Below are 24,409 nucleotides of genomic sequence, written 5' to 3' on the forward strand. Positions count from 1 at the left end.
AGAGAGCAAAGTCAAAATGGAAAGAAACCACTGGTCACTTCTTGAAACACCCTTAATATAAAATAACTCCCCAGAATGTTATAACAAAAATCTAGAACATTCAGGTCCAAGAAAAAATATTACATATATTACATATAAATTCATATTTATATATAATATCATTTATATTATATATAATATATATTATATATAAAATATTATATTATATATTATATAAAATATTGTTAGAATTACAAGGTGATAACTCAGGTTGTCTAAACAATTCTCTAGCTCAGAATTCACACCTTTGAAAAGAGTTTGCATCTTTGGACTTCTGGGGGGGAGTTTACATGTTTAAAGGAGTTTGCACCTTTAAAAAGAGCAAATTCATTGGTTGAGGTATTTCTCACAAGCCCCCTGAGTTCTCCCATGCCCATTTTCAGGGAGAATAAAAGAAGACAACATTGGGCCTGGACAAGCAGTCTTGGAAGGACAAGAGCTGGAGGAGATTCAGAGCCAGGATTCAGGAAGAGGATTCAAGATTCTACCTTCACTCTGGCTGGAGGCTCCAGAAGCTTCCCAAGAAACCTGCTCACAGAGGAAAAGATTTTAAAGAAAAGAGATCTCCTCCCAGAGAAGGATTACAACTTAGAGACGACAGGACCTTTACAACAAGTGGTCAACAGAAAGAGTTCAAGTCCCAAGGAGTCACAGCAAGACTATCTAAGACTTAACAGCTGCCACTTTGGAGAGGTGAGCTTAGACTCTCCGAAAGGCAAAAAGAAAAAGTCTTACAAACCAAGAATTATCTACTATAGAAAAACAAGTGCATTTATACAGGCTTGATAGAACTGTAAACTAATCCAGCCATTCTCGAAATCAATTTAGAAATATACCCCCAACCAAAATATACATATATTCTTTGACAAGAAATATTAGGTTTATACCCCAAAAAGATTAAAGAAAGAGGAAAGGAACTATGTTTACAAAAATATAACAAGTCTTTTTTTGTGGTGGCAAAGAACTGAAAATTAAAGTATACCCCCACTGTGGAATACCTAAGAAAACTCTGCTATAAGAATATAATGTAACATATTGTAACATATGAAATGTTGAAAAAAATGATTTCATAGGAAAGTAGGACTGCTTCTATAAACTGATTTGGAATGCAGTGAGCAGAATTAAGAGAATAATTTATACAATGACAATATAATAGAGAAAAACAACTTTAAAAGACTTAAACTATCAAAACAATGATAAGCTATGAGTCCAGAGGACTCAAAATGAAACATACTAACAATCTCCTACCAGAGAAGTGATTGATAAACATAAAATTAAGAATGAGCTCTATGTATTTTTAGATGAAATAAATGTGGGAATTTGTTTTGCTGGACTGTGCATATTATGAAGATCTTGCTTTTCATTTTTTAAAAATTATTCTTCACCTGGGGAAGAGTGGCACGGAAAGATACTGCTTATAAAAATATGTACTTTTTTTAAAAAGAAAAAACCTACACTTCATGTTTTCATGTTCTTATTCTCTCACCTTTCTCAAATATTTTGTGATTATATATCTTGTCTGTCTGAAAGAAACAAAACAAAAAGCAGACTCAAAAATAATTAAGGCTATGTAAATAAAACTATTTTACAGGCACCAGAGACTAACTAAAACTTTTTTTTTTTTTAATATATAAGAGCCCCCTGATATTACTAGACAGATTTTTTAAAAAGTACATCAGTTATTCAATATACAATATAAACACAAAACCCAATGCTATTTGTGATCAACAAAAGCAGTCCTGATATCATTAGCCATGGAAACAACATGAAAAACAAACAAAAAAATAGAATTTGCTGCAGCATTTTAATTAGAAATACTTATTGGCTCCCCAGTGACAGTCTTGAATTCATCATCCTCAGATGCATCCTCTATAAGTTGACTGATACCAAGGCATTGGGGTACCCAATGAGTAATGACATATATCAATTATCGAGTTTAAACACTCTACCACCACTACCACAATATGTGTAGGAGTTGTTGGGGGAAGGAAAAACTCTAAGTCTTTCTTGTAGATTGATTATTAGAAACCAAAATTGGGAAGAAAACAGAATAGGGGGGGAAAAAAACTAGTGTCAAACACCTTTCCTGTTCAGGTCACTTTTTTGTTGTCATTACTAGTGAGGATACTTTGCTACTTTGTAAGACTGTTTTAAATGAGAAAGTTTATTCCTGGAAAAATGAATGTCATTTTTATTAAGGTTTTTAAATGCTACACCTAAATTTTCCCCAGTAGCATATGTGGAAAACTTTTTGGTGATCAGTGATTAGCTTAAAGGTCTCTTTGAAAAACAGGGTTAGAAAAATATTAAAATAATGAAGAAAGTCAAACTAATTCTACTTTGGAATTAATTCTATATTCTACTGATTTCATGGTGTAATTAATTCTATATTTGCTCAAGTCCCCTTTTCAGTTCCCTTTAATTAAGTTCTAGAATTCAGTTTTCCCTTCTGGGCTAGTTTGTCAGCCTGATAAAGGATACTGTAATTAAAATGAAAGGATTGCCATCTTCTAGACCTTTAGCTCCAGGGTAAATATCAAGACATCTGGTGTTATCTTTAAGTCCTAAAATTAGCTCTAAGAAATTTATTGTCCCAAAACTATTCTTAAAATACTAAGGAAAGCTAACTTTTTCCATGCCAGAGACTCTATTAAAGTTTAATTCACTAGCAAAAATTACAGCATACAGCATTATTTTATAATACATCAAACAGCATTATTTTATGACAGAGGGAAGTAGTCACTAGCTCCATGTAGTTACTAACCTGAAATGCTCAAGTAATCTATTCATAATGTTCCTATCCCATGTGTCAGATCTATAAATAATCACAGGGTTTCTCCATCTACCAAGTTCTGTTGTTTATAAAAATGAGCTATCTCTTCTCCTCAAGATCTCAGACATAGCTGAAGCAGCCATTAACCTTCTTAATAAGATAATGCTCAAAACTTTATTCTTCAGCTTACCTTAATTTCAATCTTAATGTGTATGTATGTGTGTATTTGACATTTGTTACATCATGACAGCAAACTATATATGCTACAAAATGAAAATCATTCCAAGAAGTTAAAAGAGATCAGAAACAAAGTATGCTTTTAAAAAATACAGATGTTTGCACATTTATAACCTATTTTGTTTAACATCTCAGGGAGGGAGTTGGGGAAGGAGGGAAGGAAGGAAAGAGGAAGGAAGAGAGAGAATATGACAAAAAAAATTTTTAATGTTAAAGTTTTAACATGTAATTGGATGAGAAAATAAAATATTTTTAAAAAGACATACCTTAGGAAAAAGAATAACAAAAGTCATCTGGAAGAATAAAAGATCAAGAATATGAAGGGAATCAACATTTTAAAAAAATTTTTTAAAAAGTAAAAAGAATAGTATCATATCTCAAACGATTATGTAATCATAAAAATCTGGAACTGACTAAGAAATAGAATAGTTGATCAATGGAATAAATTCCTTACACCAGACACAGTAATAAATTACAATGGTAATCTAATGTTTGAAAAACCAAAACATTCCAGCTTTTGGGATAGGAACTCACTATTTAAAGTATGGTTAAAAATAGGCATAGACCAACATCTCACACCATATACTAAGATGAGATCAAAATGGGTACATGGTTTAAACATGAAGTGTGATATCTTAAGCAAATTAGGAGAGCAAAGAACAGTTTACCTGTCAGATCTATGGATAAGGATATTGTGCCACAGTTCTCTTTTAAAGTCCTGACCCAGTTTCCCTAATTGTCCTATTTAGTTACTCTGCCTCAGGTTATAACCATTCCCTCTTAAAGTTAGGATAAAGATCTTATACATCTTAGTCCTTAGGCTATAGTCATTCCCTCTTAATGTTTGATGGGATAAAGGTCTTCATCCACTTTAGACATTATTAGAATATCAGGAGCCTCTCTAGTACCTCCTTCCATTATGCTTCCTCTATTATGTCATCCTCACCCTAATTCCTCCCCCCCCTTAGGTCATCCCCATCCAAGTACCTCCCCCATTATGTCATTGTTCTTGTTACACTATAATAGAATCTTGTGTTGGACATTCACTGCTGGATTCTTTGAGACTCATAGTCTCATTCAGCCCTGGGACCAAACCATAGATCCATTTGGTCCCAGTAAATCTCTCCCTTTTAAATAAATTATTAAATTGTTCTCTAATCTCTATCTTGCTCAGTTTCTCTGGCATTACAAGGGAAGAATTTATGACCAAACAAGAAATGGCGACTGTCAGGAGACATAAAACTGATAATTTTGTTTATATTAAATTGATAAGTTTTTACACAACAAAACCAATGCAATCAAGATCAGAAAGAAAGTAGAAAGCTGGGAAATAATTTTTATAGCAAGTGTCTCTGATAAAGATCTCAATTCTCAAATACACAGAGAACAGAGTCAAATTTACAAGTCATTACACAATTGATAAATGGTCAAAGAATCACTATTGATTAAAGAAATGCACATTATAACAGCTCTGTTTTGGAAATATAGACTTCAATAAAGAAATGAATTAAATGCATTATATAGGCAAAGAGGAGATAATTTGCTAGTATTAAGATGGCATATATGGAAAATACTACAGAATTAGCAACAATAAATACTATTTGAAATAGTTAATGGATTCAGCAGAGTTGCAGACAACAAAATAAACTCTTAAAAATCAACTGAATTTTCATATAATAATAATAACATCTAAGAGGTAATAATAGAAAGGGAAATTCCATTCCAAACAACTACAAAATATCTGGAACTAGATCCACCAAAGTACAAAAAATACCTGTAGAAAATCAATTGCAAAGTTCTCCTTAAAGAAATAAAGAACAGAATACACAGCTCAAAAAATAATTGGGCTTTATGGCTGGGTCATGGTTAATGAAAGAAAAATGAAAATATAGTCAGAGTTAACACACATTTTTAATGCTACAACAATCAAATTGCTAGAAAAATACCAGCAATATCCTTTATGGAAAAAAATTATAAAGATCAAGCCCAATTCAAATATATAGGGTGGTCTTCTGAGTAAGGGAATGCAGAGAAGAGATATTGGGAAAAACAAGAAACATCAATAAACATTTTTTTTTTTAATGACTCAGAAAAAAGGTTAAGCAAAGATAATCTTGGCCATAAAAAAACCTAGATAACAGATTTAAGAATTCACAAAGGATGGAGCTAAGGTGGTAGATTAGGAGCTATCCAACTGAACTCTCTCAATATCTCCACCAAACAACTTTAAAATAACATCTTAAGTCAAAATTTGGAGTGGTAGAGCCAATAAAAGGTCAGTAAAAAACATTTTTCCCAATCTAAGAAAACTTCAAAAGTTGGTAGGAGAAGATGGAGGCCTATTCACAACCCACAAAGAAATGGGAATAGTGACTACACAAGCAGTAAGAACTTCTTTCAGATCAGAGAAAGTATCAGAAATTGCAGAAGTCAAAGCTTACAGAGGGTCCTTTGCTAAAACTAGGTACATTTGGTGCTGATTGGTACCTATATTGCCCATACACAGCTCTGGATTAAAATGGGAAAGAAGCACTGGAGGTCAGTCACTGGAGAGCAGGAATCCTAGTCATAGTGCCAAGGCAAAGAAACCATTCTCACTTGCACCTGCAGGGAACTAAGGGCCATTCCTAAGAAAAGACCAAAGCACAGACCAGCAGACTAGTGACCAAAACTATCCCAGGATCATACCATCATGGAAGCATCAAGAACTTGCAGACCACCAGAACTAGCTCTGAAAATAACAGTACAAAAGAGCCTAACGCTTGGGACAGCACTGCTCAACCCTGAGATGAGTAGAAATCAACTTTAATATAAAGTTCAAAGTCAAGAAATAGACTGGAAGAATGAACAATTAACAACAACAACAATAAAAAAAAATCAGAATGGTAGTATAAACTAAGATATACATTTGGAAGGAGAAAATGTAAAAATAGTTACATGCAATGCCTCAAAGAAAAAATGCTAATAGGAACCAAACCATACAAGAATTCCTACAAGAGTTAAAGAAAGTGATAAGTGTGGGAAAGGAAAAATTGGAGAAAGAAGAATGACACAAGAAAATTTTTAAAAGAAAGTTAATAGCTTGGGTAAGCTATTAAAAAAATTTTTTTTTTAAATACACCTTAAAAAAAACAGAATTAGACTAATTGTTGTTACTTTTGTTGTTTATCCTTCATTCTCAAAGAGGACCATGACATCATGGAGGTGATGCCTGCACACAAGGGCTGTGAGGGAGGGCTGGGAAAAGCCACCAGCCTCACCATCTCCTCCAGAGCCATCTAGGTCCAGTAGCCAGATATAGATTAGGCTGACTGGATATGGTCCTCAGATTAATGGTAAAAGAGGCACAAAAATCCACTGAAGAGAAATCCTTAAGAAAACAGATTTGGCCAAATGACAAAAGAAGTACAAGAGCTCATTGAAGAAAATTTCTTAAAAATTATAATTTGTCAAGTGGAAGCTAATGACTCCATGAAACATCAATAAACAATGAATCTACCCAGGAGTCAGATGGCTAATCAAACAGATATTTCTGCCCAAGTGACAGCAGAATTTCAAGATTTTATTTCAGTTGGTTATCCCAATATGTGATATTGATGAGACTAGGTCTTTGAAGGGGTATTAACAGAAAAGGACCTGAATTACATTACAATCAGGAAGCCAAGCTAAGACCAGAGGCAAGCACAGGAGGATTATCTTGTCTTTAAGTGGGCCTTTTATTCTTAAATGAGTCTTTAGTTATTTTAATCGAACCTTTATTGAAGTAGACCTTTGCTCTGGCAAAATTATCACGACCTCATAATTACTGTATCCAATCAAAAGGTCAAGTTATTATGTCCCCCGGAGGTTTTTTTCTTCTATAAAAGAACCTATTTACACACTAATTTTTTGCAAGTTCATTAGGAACTATGTGCCTTATGGCAGCAAATTCTCTAGGAACTTTGACTACCTTATGGCATCTTTCTCCTTGTTATAACTAACTTCTTTAGGAATTTAGTCTGCCTTATGGCATCTCTAGTTCATTAGGAACTGAACCCCATCTTATGGCTTCTTCCCCCTTGTTAATAGTGAGTTCTGCTAGGAGACTTAGCCCAGTTCTTTCCCCTATTAAGCACTAATTCACTTTTGGAACTTAGCCCACTAGTCAATGTTATAATAATAAAATCTTTGCTTCTTAATTTGGAGATGATTTAAGCTTACAATTTCTTTTGAGATACCTTGTGACAGTGACCCGAAAATCCAATATATTTTGTGGTTCAGACCCTGCTCCCTAACATTCAGTGAACATATGGGGAGAGTCTTGAAACTCCAATATATTTCTGGAATTCATTGTCTTATACTCCATCAATATGTGTCTTGATAGCTGTACTCTACTCATACTCAATACTTGTGGGGCTAGATTTGGTGAACAGGAATATAACATTTTGGGGAAAGCATCTTCTAAGAATAATTTTGATATTACAACTTTTAGTGAAAGTTAAATTTGGGGACACAAAAGGAAACAATAAAACAGAATTAGAGGAGTGAAAAAATACCAAAAAAAAAAAAAAAAGTGAAATATCATATCAGGGGGCAGCTAGGTGGCCCAGTGGATAGAGTACCAGCCTTGAATTCAGGAGGACGAGAATTCAAATCTGGTCTCAGACACTTAACACTTCCTGGCTGTGTAACCCTGGGCAAGTCACTTAACCCTAGCCTCAGGGAAAAAAAAAAATCATATCAGAAAAACAACTGACCTGTAAAATAAATTGAGGAAAGATAACTTAAGAATTATTAGATTACCTGAAAGCCATGATCAAAGAAAGAGACTAGATGTCTTATCAAATCCTCGATTGCATAAATCCAGAGGATAGAATAGAAATTGAAAGAATTCATTTAATCACTCCTGAAAAAGATATCAAAATTAAAAGCCCCAGGAATATTATAGCCAGTAATTATAGACCTACCAACTTTAGGTTCCACAGTCTTGTTAAAACCCTCTTCCATGAACACAAATCTTCCTCCACCAAAATCTGTCATATAATCTGAGAGATACAGCAGTGAGGTATAATCAAAGGAACCATATGTTACCTATAAATCAAAGAAACACAAATGGAATAATACTGTTTGCTAATTATCTGTACAAATGAAATCTCAAAAGCCATATATAAGATTTTCCAATTCCAGTTCAGGACCAAATTGGTCCTGACTTATCTGAAAGTTAATGAAAAAAAAAAAAAATAGCCCTCATTTTTGTAGTCCTTTCCAAATTTCTTGACAAAGTAATTCCCAAGATAGAGAGAGAAATAGTTAGGTTATGATTTTTATTTAGGCAGGACATTAGACTGGTCATGAGTAATGGTATCTATATTCTCTTTCCCTTTCTCTGAACATAATCCCACTTGCTCTCACAGGAGCAGCAGATCTAGAGAATTTTCTCAGAAGGGGGTAATGACCACAGACAATAAGCTACGATTCAAACTCTTTCTAAAGATCTTAGGGTCAGCCTGGTAAGAAGCAGGGCACAGTAGTTATTCTATCACACTATCAGCAGATCTTGTGATTTTTCTCTGCAGAGAGACAGCCACAGATATGACCACAAACATTAAACTACAACTCAAACTTGGAGAAGAGATATATTCCTATACTTTGCTACTAATCTGAGCTCCTCTATTGTGATTCTCAAACTGTAATGGCAACAGAGCCATGTAAATTTCCCTCTCCAGCTCTTCAAATAGCCAGGGATTCTGTTAAATCCAATCAGCCCCCAGAAAAGTCAAGTCTATTCTTATTACAAGGCTAGGACAAAGCCTCCCCCTATTTCTCTTTCTCAAATTGGAGAGAGACCAGCACAAGAACTAGAGAAAAATATGGCAAACATTCCAGTAATTAGTCAAGAAAATTCCAAATCAGGTCACAAAGAGTCAATACAACAGAAATGAATGAAAAACAAAATACAAGAACTTTCGAGAGATTCACTTCCTCTTAGGCTATAGATGGCCCCAGAGAACAATAAACCTAGCTGCTCTCTCCACAGCATCAATATTTGGCTCTTTTCTAGAGAACTAGTAGCTGCTAAGCTCTTTGGTCCTGTCAGTATTTTGTCTCCTACAAACAGCTTCTCTTGTTGTCTCCTGGGCTTTCTACCACTGATTTCTCCCATTGTTCAAGTTTCTCTTCTGCTTCCTCTATCATTTATTTAGTCATCTTTGTTACACCCCTAAGGACTACTCTAACCTGGTAGCTCCCCTTAGAGCTAACTCTTAATGCTTGTCCGTCGACCGGCACGGCTAAGCCACACTTACCCATCTTTGGGCACCAACCCGGATCCCATAGAGACAGACCACCAGGAGGTAGGGGTGAAGTGAAAGAGAACTTTATTCTTAGATAGCATATATTTATACCCCCCTGAGGATCTGGGGGAAGGGGGAGGTCCTCTAGGAACCTGGCATAATGGGATTGGCCTGAGAAGAAGGAGGGAGGCGTGCTAGGCTTTGAGAGCACTAAGGAGGGAGACGTGGTACCTGGAATCAGACACTGCCTCATGGGGCTGTGCCCTACCTCCACATAGGATTCGCTTGCGCCTGAGAACCTCTCATCCCTCAGGACCTCTCACATGCCTTGAACTGCATTCCTTGCTTCTAGAGACTTTTTAACCCTTACAATCTTCCCTTGCTGTCTTATAATTTCTTCTGCTTTTAGCTTATATTTTCCAATGTCTCAAGTGAGTGCCTCCTCCTAAGTTGTGATTCATCTTTAATTTATCAAGGGAAATTCAAAAGATTCACTTTTTTGATAAATATAACCCCAGTAGTGCTTATACATCCTGTAAAATCTTCCTGTACTCTCCAAGTAATTATTTGATTTATAGTTTCTTAGTTATAACCTTCAAAATTCTGAGAACATTCACATAAAAATGAGCTGATAGACTACCCCACTCTGTGTCTATTGTTATTCCTAGTCATTGCTCTGCCTTCAAACAAGTCCTCCTCATGAGGAAGAAACCCCAAAACTCTTAAAACCTCTTGGACTCTGTCTCAGGGAGGGGACTCCACCCTAAACACAAATAGTTTTTATCTTTATTATCTGGCTCAGTCCAGAAATCCACTGAATTCTATTCAAATTCTAACCCTGGCTGAAACTAGGGAGGAGCCCTTTCAGCTAGCAAAGCACCCTATTATAAAAGAGCCAAACTGGAGTCCTCTTTTTGAAGAGGTCCCAAACATGGCACCTTACACCTGCCATGTCAAAGGATTCCTGCCCACTGGAACCACCCTGGCTCTGGTGTCTTGCTCTCTTTACCAAATCCCATAATAAAGTTCTTTTATCAATCTAGGTTTTCGGGTCTATAAATTCCTTTACAGAGGACTCTTGCGCCACTACTAGAACTTATTTAATTCTGTTTCCTTGTAAAATCCAAAGGGGTTGCAAGGGAGCTCCATTTGACTTCCTGTACTCTGAACCTGCCACTAGACCTCAATTAAACCTAATTTCATTTAGGTACCCCTTATCTAGTTCTCATCACTCATTTTATTTGAGAAGCTAGATATTCAAATATTCACAGAATTACTCAGGCACTGCTTAGGACCTCTCATAGCCATTCCAACTCTAAAATTCTGTAATTCTATGGTACCTAGTATCACTTATTTACTCATTTATTGTGTTTAAAAACTTTCATTATTATTTGGCTTTCCACCTTATATATGTCTTGTCTCCCAAACTAAGCATCCAAATTCCAAGGTCAGGTATGATTTCTTATAAGTATTTTTCTGTCTTCCCCCATAATTTAGTAGCATGTATATATTACTATACTCAATAAATATTTCATTAATGGTAATGCCCTATTTGCTCCTTTTGCTAATACAAGAAGGGAGGATAAATCTCAAAATTGTAAGAAATAAAATCCTGAAATATTAAATAATAAGAGATATAAAGAAAATATAACATAGAGAATTAATAATCATAATAACGAGCTTGCCCTTTGACCTATAATAAATTCCTGCCTTGATCTATTTCATAAAGTATCAAAGTATCATTTCTATATGTCATGTAAAAGATAATTGAATCAATATGTAATTTAAGTCTTATATTCAATATGGCATATTAAAAGGGAAGATGTCCTGCACAACCACCCATACATACATGCACCCCACCTTATCAATATGAGGATGCCAGTATTCATCATGAGTTGTCTTGGCCTCTGTACTATTTATTCGGGAGAAGAAGGTAGGTTTTGTCAGATACATGGATGAAATGTTGATATCAAAAGCTTGACCAATTGCGTGTTGAATTTTTTGCCTTACATCACTGTAAAAAAAAAAAACAAAACACAAATCCACTCACTTTAAAAGCAAACTCCATATGCAAAGTAAATATTTTCATTATCTTTAACAGGACTTTCATCAGAGTTTCTGGTAAAGAAAGTCCCTCCTATACCAAGGCAGATCTGCAACTTGAATTTTCACTTGGGGACACCACCAGATTAAATGACTTACCAAAATTTATAACCAGTATTTCAAGATTTCCTGACCTTGTAGCCAGGAAAATAAATTAAAATTAATGCAAATGGATTCTAATTTTCTCATAGAAAAAAAAAAGGGGGGGTAACAGAGAAATGGTGTGACACAGCATAAAGAATATCAGTTTCACATAGGATAGTTTACCTCTCAGACGTGTGGAGGAGGCAGGAATTTATGACCAAAGGAGAACTAGAAATCATTATTGGTCACAAAATAGAAAATTTTGATTACATCAAATTAAAAAGCTTTTGTACAAACCAAACTAATGCAAACAAGATTAGAAGGGAAGTAACAAATTGGGAAAATATTTTTACAGTTAAAGGTTTTGATAAAGGCCTCATTTCCAAAATATATACAGAACTGACTCTAATTTATAAGAAATCAAACCATTCTCCAATTGATAAATGGTCAAAGGATATGAACAGACAATTTTCAGATGATGAAATTGAAACTATTTCTACTCATAGAAAGAGTGTTCCAAATCACTACTGATCAGAGAAATGCAAATTAAGACAACTCTGAGATACCACTACTCACCTGTCAGATTGGATAAGATGACAGGAACAAATAATGATGAATGTTGGAGGGGATGTGGGAAAACTGGGACACTGATGGAGTTGTTGGTGGAGTTGTGAAAGAATTCAGCCATTCTGGAGAGCAATTTGGAACCATGCCCAAAAAGTTATCAAACTGTGCATACCTTTTGATCCAGCAGTGCTACTACTGGGCTTATATCCCAAAGAAATACTAAAGAAGGGAAAGGGACCAGTGTGTGCCAAAATGTTTGTGGCAGCTCTTTTTGTAGTGGCTAGAAACTGGAAAATGAATGGATGTCCATCAATTGGAGAATGGTTGGGTAAATTATGGTATATGAAGGTTATGGAATATTATTGCTCTGTAAGAAATGACCAGCAGGAGGAATACAGAGAGGCTTGGAGAGACTTACATCAACTGATGCTGAGTGAAATGAGCAGAACTAGGAGATCGTTATACACTTCAACAACGATACTGTATGAGGATGTATTCTGATGGAAGTGGATATCTTCAACATAAAGAAGAGCCAATTCACTTCCAGTTGATCAATGATGGACAGAAACCGCTACACCCAGAGAAGGAACACTGGGAATTGAATGTAAACTGTTTGCACTACTGTCTTTCTACCTTCGGAATCCAATTCTGACTGTGCAACAAGAAAAATGGATTTACACATACATATATTGTATCTAGGTTATACTGTAACACATTTAATATGTATGGGATTGCCTGTCATCTAGGGGATGGAATAGAGGGAGGGAGGGCAAAATTTGGAAAAATGAATACAAGGGATAATGTTGTTTTAAAAAAATTACTCATGTATGTGTACTGTCAAAAAATTATAATTATAAAATTAATTTTAAAAAATAAATTAAAAAAAAAGAATATCAGTTTCAGAGTAAAACAAACAGGATTCTAGACTGGGTTCTACTTCTATATCAACTATATGTTCTCAAGCAAATGACAACTTCTGAACTCCAGTTTCCATATAGGCTAAAGTATGGGTACTTGCTATAAGGAGTAATGAAATAATGTAATAAAAGTTCTTATTTAAAACCTATGTCTCTATGCTATTTTTTAACTGGCAGTATGTTTTTAAAGATCATTTTATTTTTAATTGTTTCTTTTGGTTGTAACATTATATACATTTTATAAATATATCAACTAGTACACCCATTGAGTATACCTTGTATACAAGGATTTTAAAAGTTTATATTTCATACCCATAGATTCTCACCACTGCAAAGAAGGGAGAGTGTTATATTTTCTTATTCTTTCTCCAGAGCCACGATTGTTCAGTGCAACCATGCTGTGTTCAATACTGTTCTTTCAAATTAATACTGCTGAAGTGACTATGTATATTATTTTTCTAACTGAAGTTCTGCTAACTTCACTTTGTATCAATTCATCTTTCTATCCCTATAATTTGATACTTGTGTCACTTTAGGAAAGTCAACTAACTTCCTAAGGCCTTAAGTGCCTAAACTATGCACAGAGAGGAATGACTTCTAAGGTTCTTTCCAGATTTAAATCTTTGATGCTGGATCCCATTTGAATTCCTGTTTCTTTTAATTCTTCACATTTAACATTTCTTATGGCACAATAATACTCCATTATATTTAGGTAACAATTAGTTGAGCTATTCTCCAAATGAAGTTGATGACCAATTTTTAAAAGAAATGATAATGAATTTTATATTCTACTGTAAATAATATTTCTACCTAAAAGAAAGTGTTCTAACATATGTCAATTAAACATGGTAACATAGTAATCCATCACATAAAATCATACTTATCTGAATAAAGGACAAACTTTTTCCACAAATCTAATCAGGGTTATTTTTCATTATTGATATATTCCTTCTTTTCAAAACCATATATTTCAAAAGAGACTCCATTTAAGGGACTTGGAATATATAGCACCATGATCTAGTATCCCAAATTTTTATTTTATTCTGTAATTTCTGCCTTATTTTTATTGAAACAACTTAGAAGGTAACATTATCATCAGATATGTAGAATTCATGAGGACTTGAGTTGAGATTTTTGAGAAGCATCATTACAGAGATTTAGAGAATTTAATATTTTTTGTTATTGTTATTTTTGGGAGAAATTGATTTAGGGATATTTGATTTCCTGAAAAAAGGTTCATTGCAAATTCCCTTTTAGCAAACATGCTAATTAATTAATTTGACATGAATATTAAACACTTACTATGGCAAAGATATTAGGGGGGAAAAGGTAGAGAAGTAGTTTTGAAGGACCCTGTCACATTATATGGAAAATAGTGGAAACTGCTAGGCTAGATCATTAGCAGAATACATGGTAGAATTACAGAAGAAATATGGGATACAAATATCTCAACAACAAAGGATCCAAATCATTAAACTAATAGATTTTAAGTCTGATCTTATGTATCTAATAAAAGGCATACCCAAACAAAATCTGAAACAAATTACCTACTCTTGAGATTCAAAATGGAAAAGCATGAGTCTAAGTCTACTGCCTAACTTTCTCATAATATAAAAAATATTATTGCCAAATTTAAACATTTTTAAATTAGGGTGTGCATATATGAATGATCCCATAGAGATCAATTCACATTTTACAGCCAAGTCTGTGAATGTGTATTAACCAAAAATAAATTACACAATTTTATTTCTTAACTAGCTAGATGTATATATATATATATATATATATCATTAAAAGATAGAGAGGAAATTTAGATAATGTATGAGTTGTCATTAATATATCCTTTTCTCTCTGAATCAATTCCCAATCTCATCAGTGAAATCTAGTATAAATCCACTTTTTAGCAGTAAGGATATTCTTTTTGTAAAGATGACAAAGAAACATCTTACATTTGATCTGTGGCTAATTGTCTACCAAAAAGACATGTATTCAGACTTATGTTCTTGAAAGCTCGAACATTTAAACAAGATTTTTCTAAAGCCTTAGCACTAAAATTCAAGAATAGATCTTGTTTTGACTTCTTTGAATTATTTTACCGGTATAGTTGAAAATCCTCTTCTGAAAAGATATTTTGAATTTTTGCCCCAAAGTATCTGTAAAAAAAAAATAAATTAAAAAAAAAATATATATATATAAATAAAAAGAAATAAATCATATTATAGTTTTTCACTCTATTTTTCTCTACCATTTAGCCAATTAAAAATGGCAAAATAAAATTCCTGAAAATTAACTTGTTCTTTGAAAAGAAATTATTTAAAACCATCTATTTAGTGCACTGAAAAAAAAAATCACCAAAAAATATATAAAATTTACGCTAAGTAATAATAACAACATTCACCAGGGTTGAGAAAAATATGTATTGGTTCCCTTACCTAACAAAAGCAAAAGCATCTCAAGGGAAATGGAATGAATTAGTTTAAAAGTACATTGGGCTATGAGTCAAAGGACCCAGATTTAAATCCTGACTTAAGACATACGCCCTCTACAAAGCTGTGATTTTTCCAAATTAATAAAAATTAGATTCAGCCTTAATGAAAAAGGCTTCACTGGCTAGCATTAAAGGCTAGAAACACTGGGATGAAATACCACAGAAGTAATTTTCTGAGCAATATATACTTTAAAAGTGAATTCAATCTCATATACTTCTATGATAAAACGGAATGCTAGGGTAGGTATGTTTTATTATTATCTGTATAGATTTACAAAATGTTTTCCAGTTTCCTCATCTACATGTAAAATAAGGGATCCAACAAGGGGTCCTCTGAGATTCCTGCCAAGTTTATGATCCTTTGACTCTGTGTCTTTTATTACTGACACAATTTTGTTTGTGTACACCTTTTATTAGATATATAACTTCAGTCTTAAAATCTATTCAGTTTAATGGATTGGATCCATTGTTTTTGGAGCTATGTGCATCCACTGTTTTTTCTTTAATTCTACCATGTATTCTGTTAATAGCCTTACAGTTTTCACTATGTTCCATATAAAAACATAAAAATTGAACAGTGTAAATCTATCTAGGATGCTTTCTTAAGTCTTATCTACCCATCTTATTCATTCTTCAAGGTCCTGGTAAAGATGTAGCTGCAAGAATTCATTCTAAACTATTCCAAACCAATCAATCTCTCCTATCTGTGAACTAGTATTGTACCTACCACACAGTTTAACTTTTAATTGCTCTCTATTGCTGTATGAGTACACCTTTTCTCTTCAACTAGATTAAAATTACTTGTGGTAAAAGGTTAATTCCTTTTTTTTTTTTTTCAATTCTTCAGATTTTTTTTTTTAAAGTGTGAGAATTCTATACTTGTTTAATACTTTCAAACCGCATTCAATCTTTTTCCAATCATGACCAACTCTTCATGACCCTATCCCAAATTTTTCCGGCAGAGATATTGGAGTGGTTTACTATTTCTTTTTCTAGCCCTTTTTATAGGTGAGGAAACTTATATAAACAGGATTAAGTGACTTGCCCAGAATCACAAAGCTTATAAGGCTAGATTTGAACTAAGGAAGATAAGTCTTACTAACTCCATATCTAGCATTCTGTCTACTATCTGTCTACTACACTATTAAATAAAATTTAATAGGCTATGGTTTTTGCAAATTAATAAAAATAATATCAGTCTAAATAAAAAGGTCTGTGGCTAGGAACACTAGAATGAATTATTAAGTTATTCTCTGAATAATATAAACTATAAAAATAAATTCAATCTCATATACTTCTATGATACAACAGAATGCTAGGGTAGGCATTTTATTATTACCTGTAAAGATTTACAAAATGTTTTCCAAATGAAAGTGCTCCAGAGTGTAAGTCTAAGATAGAAGCCTGGAAAAGATTGAGAATGAAATGAAAACTTAATGATGAAAGATCAGGAAAAAAAATTTTTTTACTCAACTGAAAGCTATAAGTAGCATAACTCTTATTTGCATAAGAAAATAAATATTTTTTACAATCTGACATATACACATGTTCATTTGTTTATTATTTCCCTATATTTAACATTACTTATATTCCTTCCTTCCTAGTTGATATTTCCTTTAGTTGACAATATGTTAGGAGAATCTTATAGTTCTGATCTGTAACTTAGCAATGGAGGAGAGACAGACAGCTAGATAATGCAGTGATTAGAACACCAACCCTGAAATCAGGAGGATCTGAGATCACATTCAATCTCAGATATAATCCCAAAGCCAATTTTGTATTTATAGCTTACATTTATTTGGTTAAAAATTCATTAAAAAACTGCTAGGAGGATTCCAGTTTCTGAGATAATTCACTATTTGACAAAAATTGCTGGGAAAACTGGAAAATAGTACAGCAGAAACTAGGCAAGACTAATTATCTCACACCCCAAAGATGAAAATGGGTTCATGATTTAGATACAAAAGGTGATACTATAAACAAATTAGAAAAGCAAAAATAGTTTATCTGTCAGATTTTTGAAGAAGAGATGAATTTATGACCAAAGAAGAACTAGAGAACATGTGTAAAGTCCAACCTAGCTCCCTGGAGGTCTTAGGATCAGCTAGAGTCAGGATGAGTAAAAGTCTTTGGTCTTTAGAAGGAGAAGTAAAGAAGACAAACTGCCACAGGCTTGCTACCAACCTTTGTCCTCCTCATCCTGAGGAAAAGTGAGTCTGGCTTGTCTCACATCACCCTCTAATACTTCCTGCGATTATCTGTATATGCCAAAACACCAAGCCAGCACCGAACAGTGAGAAGGGCCATTTTTCGAAACATAAGCTAATCATTGTCCAATAAGTAATTAGCCGAAAGTCTTGGTTGTCTGATTCAAGCACACCTTTTAAGAGTTTCAGCCCTAGGGGCAGCTAGGTGGCGCAGTGGATAGAGCACCAGCCTTGAATTCAGGAGGACCCGAGTTCAAATCTGGTCTCAGACACTTAACACTTCCTAGCTGTGTGACCCTGGGCAAGTCACTTAACCCCAGGCTCAGGAAAAAAAAAAAAAAAAAGAGTTTCAGCCCTTTACATCTCCCGCTTTCTTTTGTTTTAGAATGCAGGTGGTCACACCATCCCTGACTTCTCAGGGAAGTGAGAACCCCCAAAAAGAGGTGATCACTCCCCTCCAATTTCTCAGGAAGGGAGGCGAAAGCAATAAAAAGGAGATGATCACACCCTCTCTGACTTCTCAGGAAAAGAGATGAAAAACACCAAAGGGAAGTGAGGAGTAAAGCCAGATATTGTTAGCGGGTTTCTGGGCTGAAGGATCTTATTAGAAACAGATATGCACAAACCCATCAGCATGAGAGGTATTACACAAGCACATAGCAATAAAGCACAGGCTATTAGTGATGACTCTCCCCACAGCTAGCACAAGCTCAATGTGGTGTAATAAACATGAATTGTACATGCAAGTAGTAATATAACAAACAATATGAATCAACATTCATATTTCCAGAAGTTCTAGAAGAAGGGTATGCAAACAATAATCACACAAATGCCTCCTTCAGCAGCCAAGAGATAGTCCCAAACCAATCTATTTTCCATTACTTCATGTATCAAGGAATCCAATGATCCCTGAAACTGTCTTATTATGTGTTAGGGAATCTAATAATTACTGCACATTTTGAAGTCTTGCAACATGTCTCAAAGAATCCAATGATTCCTGAGGGTTTTCAAGTCCTACTACAAACTTATTAACAAATTTTGATGTCCATGAGTCAATTGTCATAACTGCCATGCTCTTTTAGTGGTAGGCACAGTCAGCAATGGAATCACCCAATGTTTCTTGGGTCTTCTTCATTTAAAGGGTCTGCTCCATCTCTCTCTGATGGACAAGGCGAATACGGCTCATTGGCACCCATCTGATTCCTTCTCCATCTGCAGAAAAACAAGCAAACCCTCTCCCCCAAGCAGTTAATCTATCTGGTCCCTTCCATTCATGACTTTCTGGATCTCTCCACGTCACCTGGCGATTATCTAAGGACAGTGGAGCTGCTTGCACTGGACACTGCCCCCTTCCGGTGGGTTATAAAAGCTATCTGCCGGAGCCAGTGCATCTTTGTCAAAAAGCAAGAAGTTAATAGTATAAAGAGCTAAATTTAGAAGTTCTCTAGGGTTACCTGTGGCTTCCCCTTTCTTTTTTTTTTTTTGGAGGAGCTTCTTAACGTCTCTGTTTCTCCTCTCTACTATTGCCTGTCCTTGAGGATTAAAGAGTATGCCAGGGATGTGCAAAATCTTACACTATGCACAAAAGTGTGCAAAATGTTTAAAAGTATATGCAGGTCCACTGTCTGTTTTTATTGCTTGTGGCACAATCCATAATTGCAAATGCTTGTATAAAGAATTCAGTGACCACTTGGGCTGTCTTTTTTTACTTGCAAAAGTGAATCCTGAAAAGGTGTGTACCACAACATGGATAAAAGACAGACGACCCAAAGATATATAATGGGTCACATCCATTTGCCAAATTTCTTTAGGTCTCAAACAATGAGGGTTCTTCCCTGGAGGGAGTGTAGGAGCGTGGAAAGGAAGGCAAACTTTTACTATTCTCCTAGCTTCCTCTCTTGTTATTCCAAATATAAACATAAAGCTCAAAAACCTGATGATATTTAAAATGAGATTCTTGGGCTTCCTGAAATAAAGGAGTATTAGGCAACATGACTAGAAGGCTTTGAATTACCATCAAAAATAGGACCTGGACTATGAGAGTGGACATGCAAGATATAAATCTTACCTGGATGCTTTCTTGAAGTTCCTTAAAGAGCTGATATATATTGGAAGCTACAAATTTTATTTGGCCTGTAGCAATTCTTTGTACCACACCTGCTGAATAGGCCAAATCAGATATTATATTTATATCTCCTCGATAATAAGTAAGAGCTAGAATGATTGCATACAATTCATTCTGCTAAATAGACTGAAAAGGAGTTCTGACTACTCTCTTTATAGTTAAGTCATGAGAGTATACAGTGCAAATATTATGTTTCGATGCATCTGTAAAGATAGTTGGTCCTTTAAGAGGAACTTTAGAAACCTTTTCTTCAAGAATCCATCACCAATTATGTAACAGTGTGGTTATCTTTAATGGAGACCCATGTGTAAAATTTGGAGCTATGGCTAATAAAATTTGCCACTCTGGGATGGTTTCACAGCACACATTAACTTGTGCATTAGTATAAAAAGTATATATCTTGTCAGGTCTTATCCAAGATAATTGTACTGCTCACTTAATGGCCTTTAATAAAATTCTAGCCACAAGTACTGGGTAAGGAGTAAGGCTTTGTTCTGGTTGTGGCTGGGAGGTTCACCCACTCTATCACACTGTCTCCTTGATGGGTGCCTCTTTTGTAGCAAAAACTGATATTTTCAAGGGTTTTTGAGTGACTCAACCATATTGGATAAAGCCAGTTCAACTTCTCTCAAAGCCTCTTGAGCTTCTTTTGTAAGCTGGTGTGGTGAGTTTAAAGCACTGTCTCCCCTTAAAATGTCATATAATGATTGCAATTGATAAATAGTCAAAACTAACACTGGACATATCCATTGGATATCTCCTATCAATTTCGGAAAGTCATCTAAAGTGTTTAGCTTCTCTGTTCTTAAGGAAAGTTTCTGTACTGTAGGGTATATACTTCATATCCTAAATATTAAGAAAGGAACATGTCTTTGAATTTTTCTGGAGGTATATACAATTTGTAGTTCCTTAGTGTTTCTATGGTCATTTGTAGCCATGCTTCTAACATTTGTGCACATTCCAATATATAATCCATGTAATGTAATAACATTACTTTTGGAAATGCTTTTCTTACTACAGTAAGAAAGGCCTGAGCCTTATATTAAGTTAACGCTGGGCACTGAAAAGGCAAATCTTTTCATATCCTCCTTAACTAGAGGGATAGAAAAGAAACAATCCTTAATGTCTATAACCCAAAGAGGACATTCTCTAAGCAATTGAGTAGGAGATGGAAGTCCAGGCTGAAGAGTTCCCATAGTTTCCATCTGTTCATTTACTTTTCTTAAATCAGTCAACATCCTCCATTTTCCAGATTTCTTTTTTTTACAAGAAATACAGGGGAATTCCAAGGACTTAGAGAAGGTTGTAAGTGTCCTTGGTCAAGTTGCTGTACTATGTCTAATAAGGCCTGAATTTTATCTTTGGCTAAGGGCCACTGTTCTATCCACACTGATGTATCAGTTTCCCACTGAATAGGAATAGGTGAAAGTATTGGCATGCCTGCAACAGCAGCCCCACCTAAAAAACCAAAATACTGATTTGTAATCCTAATTGTTGTAAAATGTCTCTTCCCCACAGATTGTTGGGGATTTTTTCAACTATAAAAGGAGTAAAAACTCCTGTTTCACCTTCAAATATCCATCTCAAAAGGGTAGCACAAATTTCAGCTGCTATTGATCCTCCTACACCAGACATATAGGTGTCTGCCTTAATCTTTGGCCAGTGACTGGGTCAGTTGGCACCTCTAATTTCTGTACAATCTGTATCTATGTCCTGTGGACCAATCCTTCTAATGGTATGCCATTTATATAGATAGTGAGCATAGATCGGTCAGCTGTAACTGCTGCTGTCATGAATATTCCTGGATTTTATTGCTTGGAGTCAGAATGTGGGCAACTATCACCAGAGTGCTTATTAGGAGTCTGTATCAGTATACCTGGTGCTACTACTTCTCCTGACTGATGTCACCCATTGTCTGCCTTTATTACTGACTAGTATATTATCTACACATTCTCCAGTTTCCCACATTAGTTTATGGATAAACATTGTTTTATAAGTACTCTCAGGAAGTGAAATGGTCAAGCCTATTGTGCCTGGAAGCAAAGGATCCATGGGCTGGAAAGAAACCGATTTCACCTCTCAGTTGTCCCAGTTGCATACAACTCTATTCTCCCCAACTGTAATCCCTTTCTCACATCAGGTTGCTTCCTGGCTGATTAGTCATGTATGGGTATTGAACTTCTCAAGGCTCTTTGGGTGTTACATTGGCTGCCATCATGCCCCAAGTATTTTTTGTCTTGGGCTCTGGGGCTGGACCCCTCATCCCATTTCCCTGAAACAGGCTACATTCTGATGCCCAATGGAAAAAAAACCTCTGTTGCATTTTGGACACGGGGTTTTGTGTCTTGTTCTCCCAGCCTGTTTTCTCACTGTCTCTATGCCAACATTGAGATTTCAGATGCCCTACTTTTTACCACATTGAAAGCATTGACAAGTCTCTCTAGAAGTCCCTTGCCAAAAGGGACCCTGTCTTCTTCCCATGTTGGGTTCTTGAGAAGTCTGCATCATAGCCTGGCTATAAAAGGTATTTGTGCCCACTGTGGCACAGCGTCTTATGATCTCCTCTAAAGGAGCATCTTTGTGTAGTCCTAGTGTAATTCTTTTACAAACTTCATTAGCATTATCTTTTTTAAATTAATTTTTATAATTATAAACTTTTTTTGACAGTATATATGCATGAGTAATTTTTTTTATAACATTATCCCTTGTATTCATTTTTCCAAATTTTCCCCTCCCTCCCTCTACTCCTTCCCCTAGATGAGAGGCAATCCCATACATTTTACATGTGTTACAGTATAACCTAGACACAATATATGTGTGTAAATCCAATTTTCTTGTTGCATGTTAAGTATTGGATTCTGAAGGCATAAGTAACCTGGGTAGATAGACAATAGTGCTAACAGTTTACATTTAATTCCCAGTGTTCCTTCTCTGGATGTAGTTGTTTGTGTCCATTATTGATCAACTGGAAGTGAGTTGGATCTTCTTTATGTTGAAGATAACCACTTCCATCAGAATACATCCTCATACAGTATTGTTGTTGAAGTGTTTAGTGATTTTCTGGTTCTGCTCATTTCACTCAGCATCAGTTCATGTAAATCTCTCCAAACCTTTCTGAATTCATCCTGCTGATCATTTCTTACAAAGCAATAATATTCCATAATCTTCATATACCATAATTTACCTAACCATTCTCCAATTGATGGACACTCCATTCATCTTCCAGTTTCTAGCCACTACGAAAAGAGCTGCCACAAACATTTTGGCACACACAGGTCTCTTTCCCCTCTTTAGTATTACTTTGGGATATAACCCCCAGTAGCAGCACTGCTGGATCAAAGGGTATGATAACTTTTTGGGCATAGTTCCAAATTGCTCTCCAGAATGGCCGTATTCTTTCACAACTCCACCAACAATGTATTAGTGTCCCAGTTTTCCCATATCCCCTCCAACATTCATTATTATTTGTTCCTGTCATCTTAGCCAATCTGACAGGTGTGTAGTGGTATCTCAGAGTTGTCTTAATTTGCATTTCTCTGATCAGTAGTGATTTGGAACACTCTTTCATATGAGTGGATATAGTTTCAATTTCAGTATCTGAGAACTGTCTGTTCATATCCTTTGACCATTTATCAATTGGAGAATGGTTCATTAGCATTATCTTTAGCAAGTTGCCTTATCATAATTTCTATTGCTGGATTTTCACCAATAGTTAGTATGACAGCTGTCTGCAAACGTCCCACAAAATCAGCAAAGGGTTCATTTGGCCCTTTTGCTCTTTTTGTGAAGGCCTCTCCTTTATCCTGTTTACCTGGGGATAAAACCCCATGCTTTGATAGCAGCAGAAGCAATTTGCTCATATGCTGCTAGGGGATAATTAATCTGTATTGAAGTGTCTGATAAGAACCTACACCTGTTAGTTGATCATAGGTGATTGGAGTATTAACTCCACTTTGACTATTTTGTTGGGCTTGCATCCTTCAGAGCTCACTGTATTCAGAAAGCCACAACAAATTTTGTCCAGGTTCTAAGCATGTCCTTGCTATAGATTTCCAGTCACTAGGGGTTAAGACTTCATAAGCCAAATTCTGTATTAACATCTTAACATAAGATGATGTAGCCCCATAAAGAATGCAAGAGCCTTTTTCAGGTGTTTGATGATTTCTAGATCAAAAGGAGTGAATCTTCTACTTTCTTGACCTGAAGAGTTAAACTGTTGAATTACAGGATACATTTCTGTAAAGGGCTGACACTCTTGAGTCAATGCAGTGGGGTAAGACAATAGAGCATTTGAGGCTAATTACTGATTGGATAATACTCTATAAGAATATTCTTGGAAAATGGGCCTTTCCACTATCCTGTGTTGGCCCAATCATTTGGTGTATATAGAGAATTGTGAGAGGATTAGGAGGTGCACTGAGAATAGCCAGGGTCACTTCTGGGAGATACGAGGCAGTGAAGTGGCAGAGATCCTACCCATCTGCTCTCTTTATTCTATCACTAAAGACCTAGAATAAAGATTTTTGCTTATCCTGACTCCAGATGATTCTAAGGCATCCAGGGTCCTAATGCAGTTGCCACATTTGGTTCCCAATGC

At 35.2% G+C, this 24,409-nt stretch overlaps 1 protein-coding gene across 8 annotated transcripts in view; it reads right to left on the bottom strand.

Annotated features, from left to right (window-relative positions):
• Nucleotides 1-24,409, bottom strand: part of OGFOD3 (2-oxoglutarate and iron dependent oxygenase domain containing 3) — a 238,297-nt gene that overhangs the window by 170,326 nt on the left and 43,562 nt on the right. For 7 of the 8 annotated variants that reach the window (XR_012481624.1, XR_012481625.1, XM_074265028.1 and 4 more), the window contains exons 5-8: nt 16,820-16,884; nt 15,089-15,145; nt 11,182-11,335; nt 7,996-8,119 (exon numbers count right to left, since the gene is read on the bottom strand). Coding sequence is in view for 6 of the 8 variants with exons in the window: in XM_074265028.1 (XP_074121129.1) it covers nt 7,996-8,119; nt 11,182-11,335; nt 15,089-15,145; nt 16,820-16,884 (400 nt within the window). In the remaining 2 variants the exon portion in view is untranslated. The remainder of the gene's footprint in view (nt 1-7,995; nt 8,120-11,181; nt 11,336-15,088; nt 15,146-16,819; nt 16,885-24,409) is intronic. The other variant, XM_074265027.1, reaches the window with a different exon arrangement.

The sequence above is a fragment of the Sminthopsis crassicaudata genome, chromosome 4, assembly GCF_048593235.1.
Source record: "Sminthopsis crassicaudata isolate SCR6 chromosome 4, ASM4859323v1, whole genome shotgun sequence".
NCBI classification, from domain to species: Eukaryota; Metazoa; Chordata; class Mammalia; order Dasyuromorphia; family Dasyuridae; genus Sminthopsis; species Sminthopsis crassicaudata.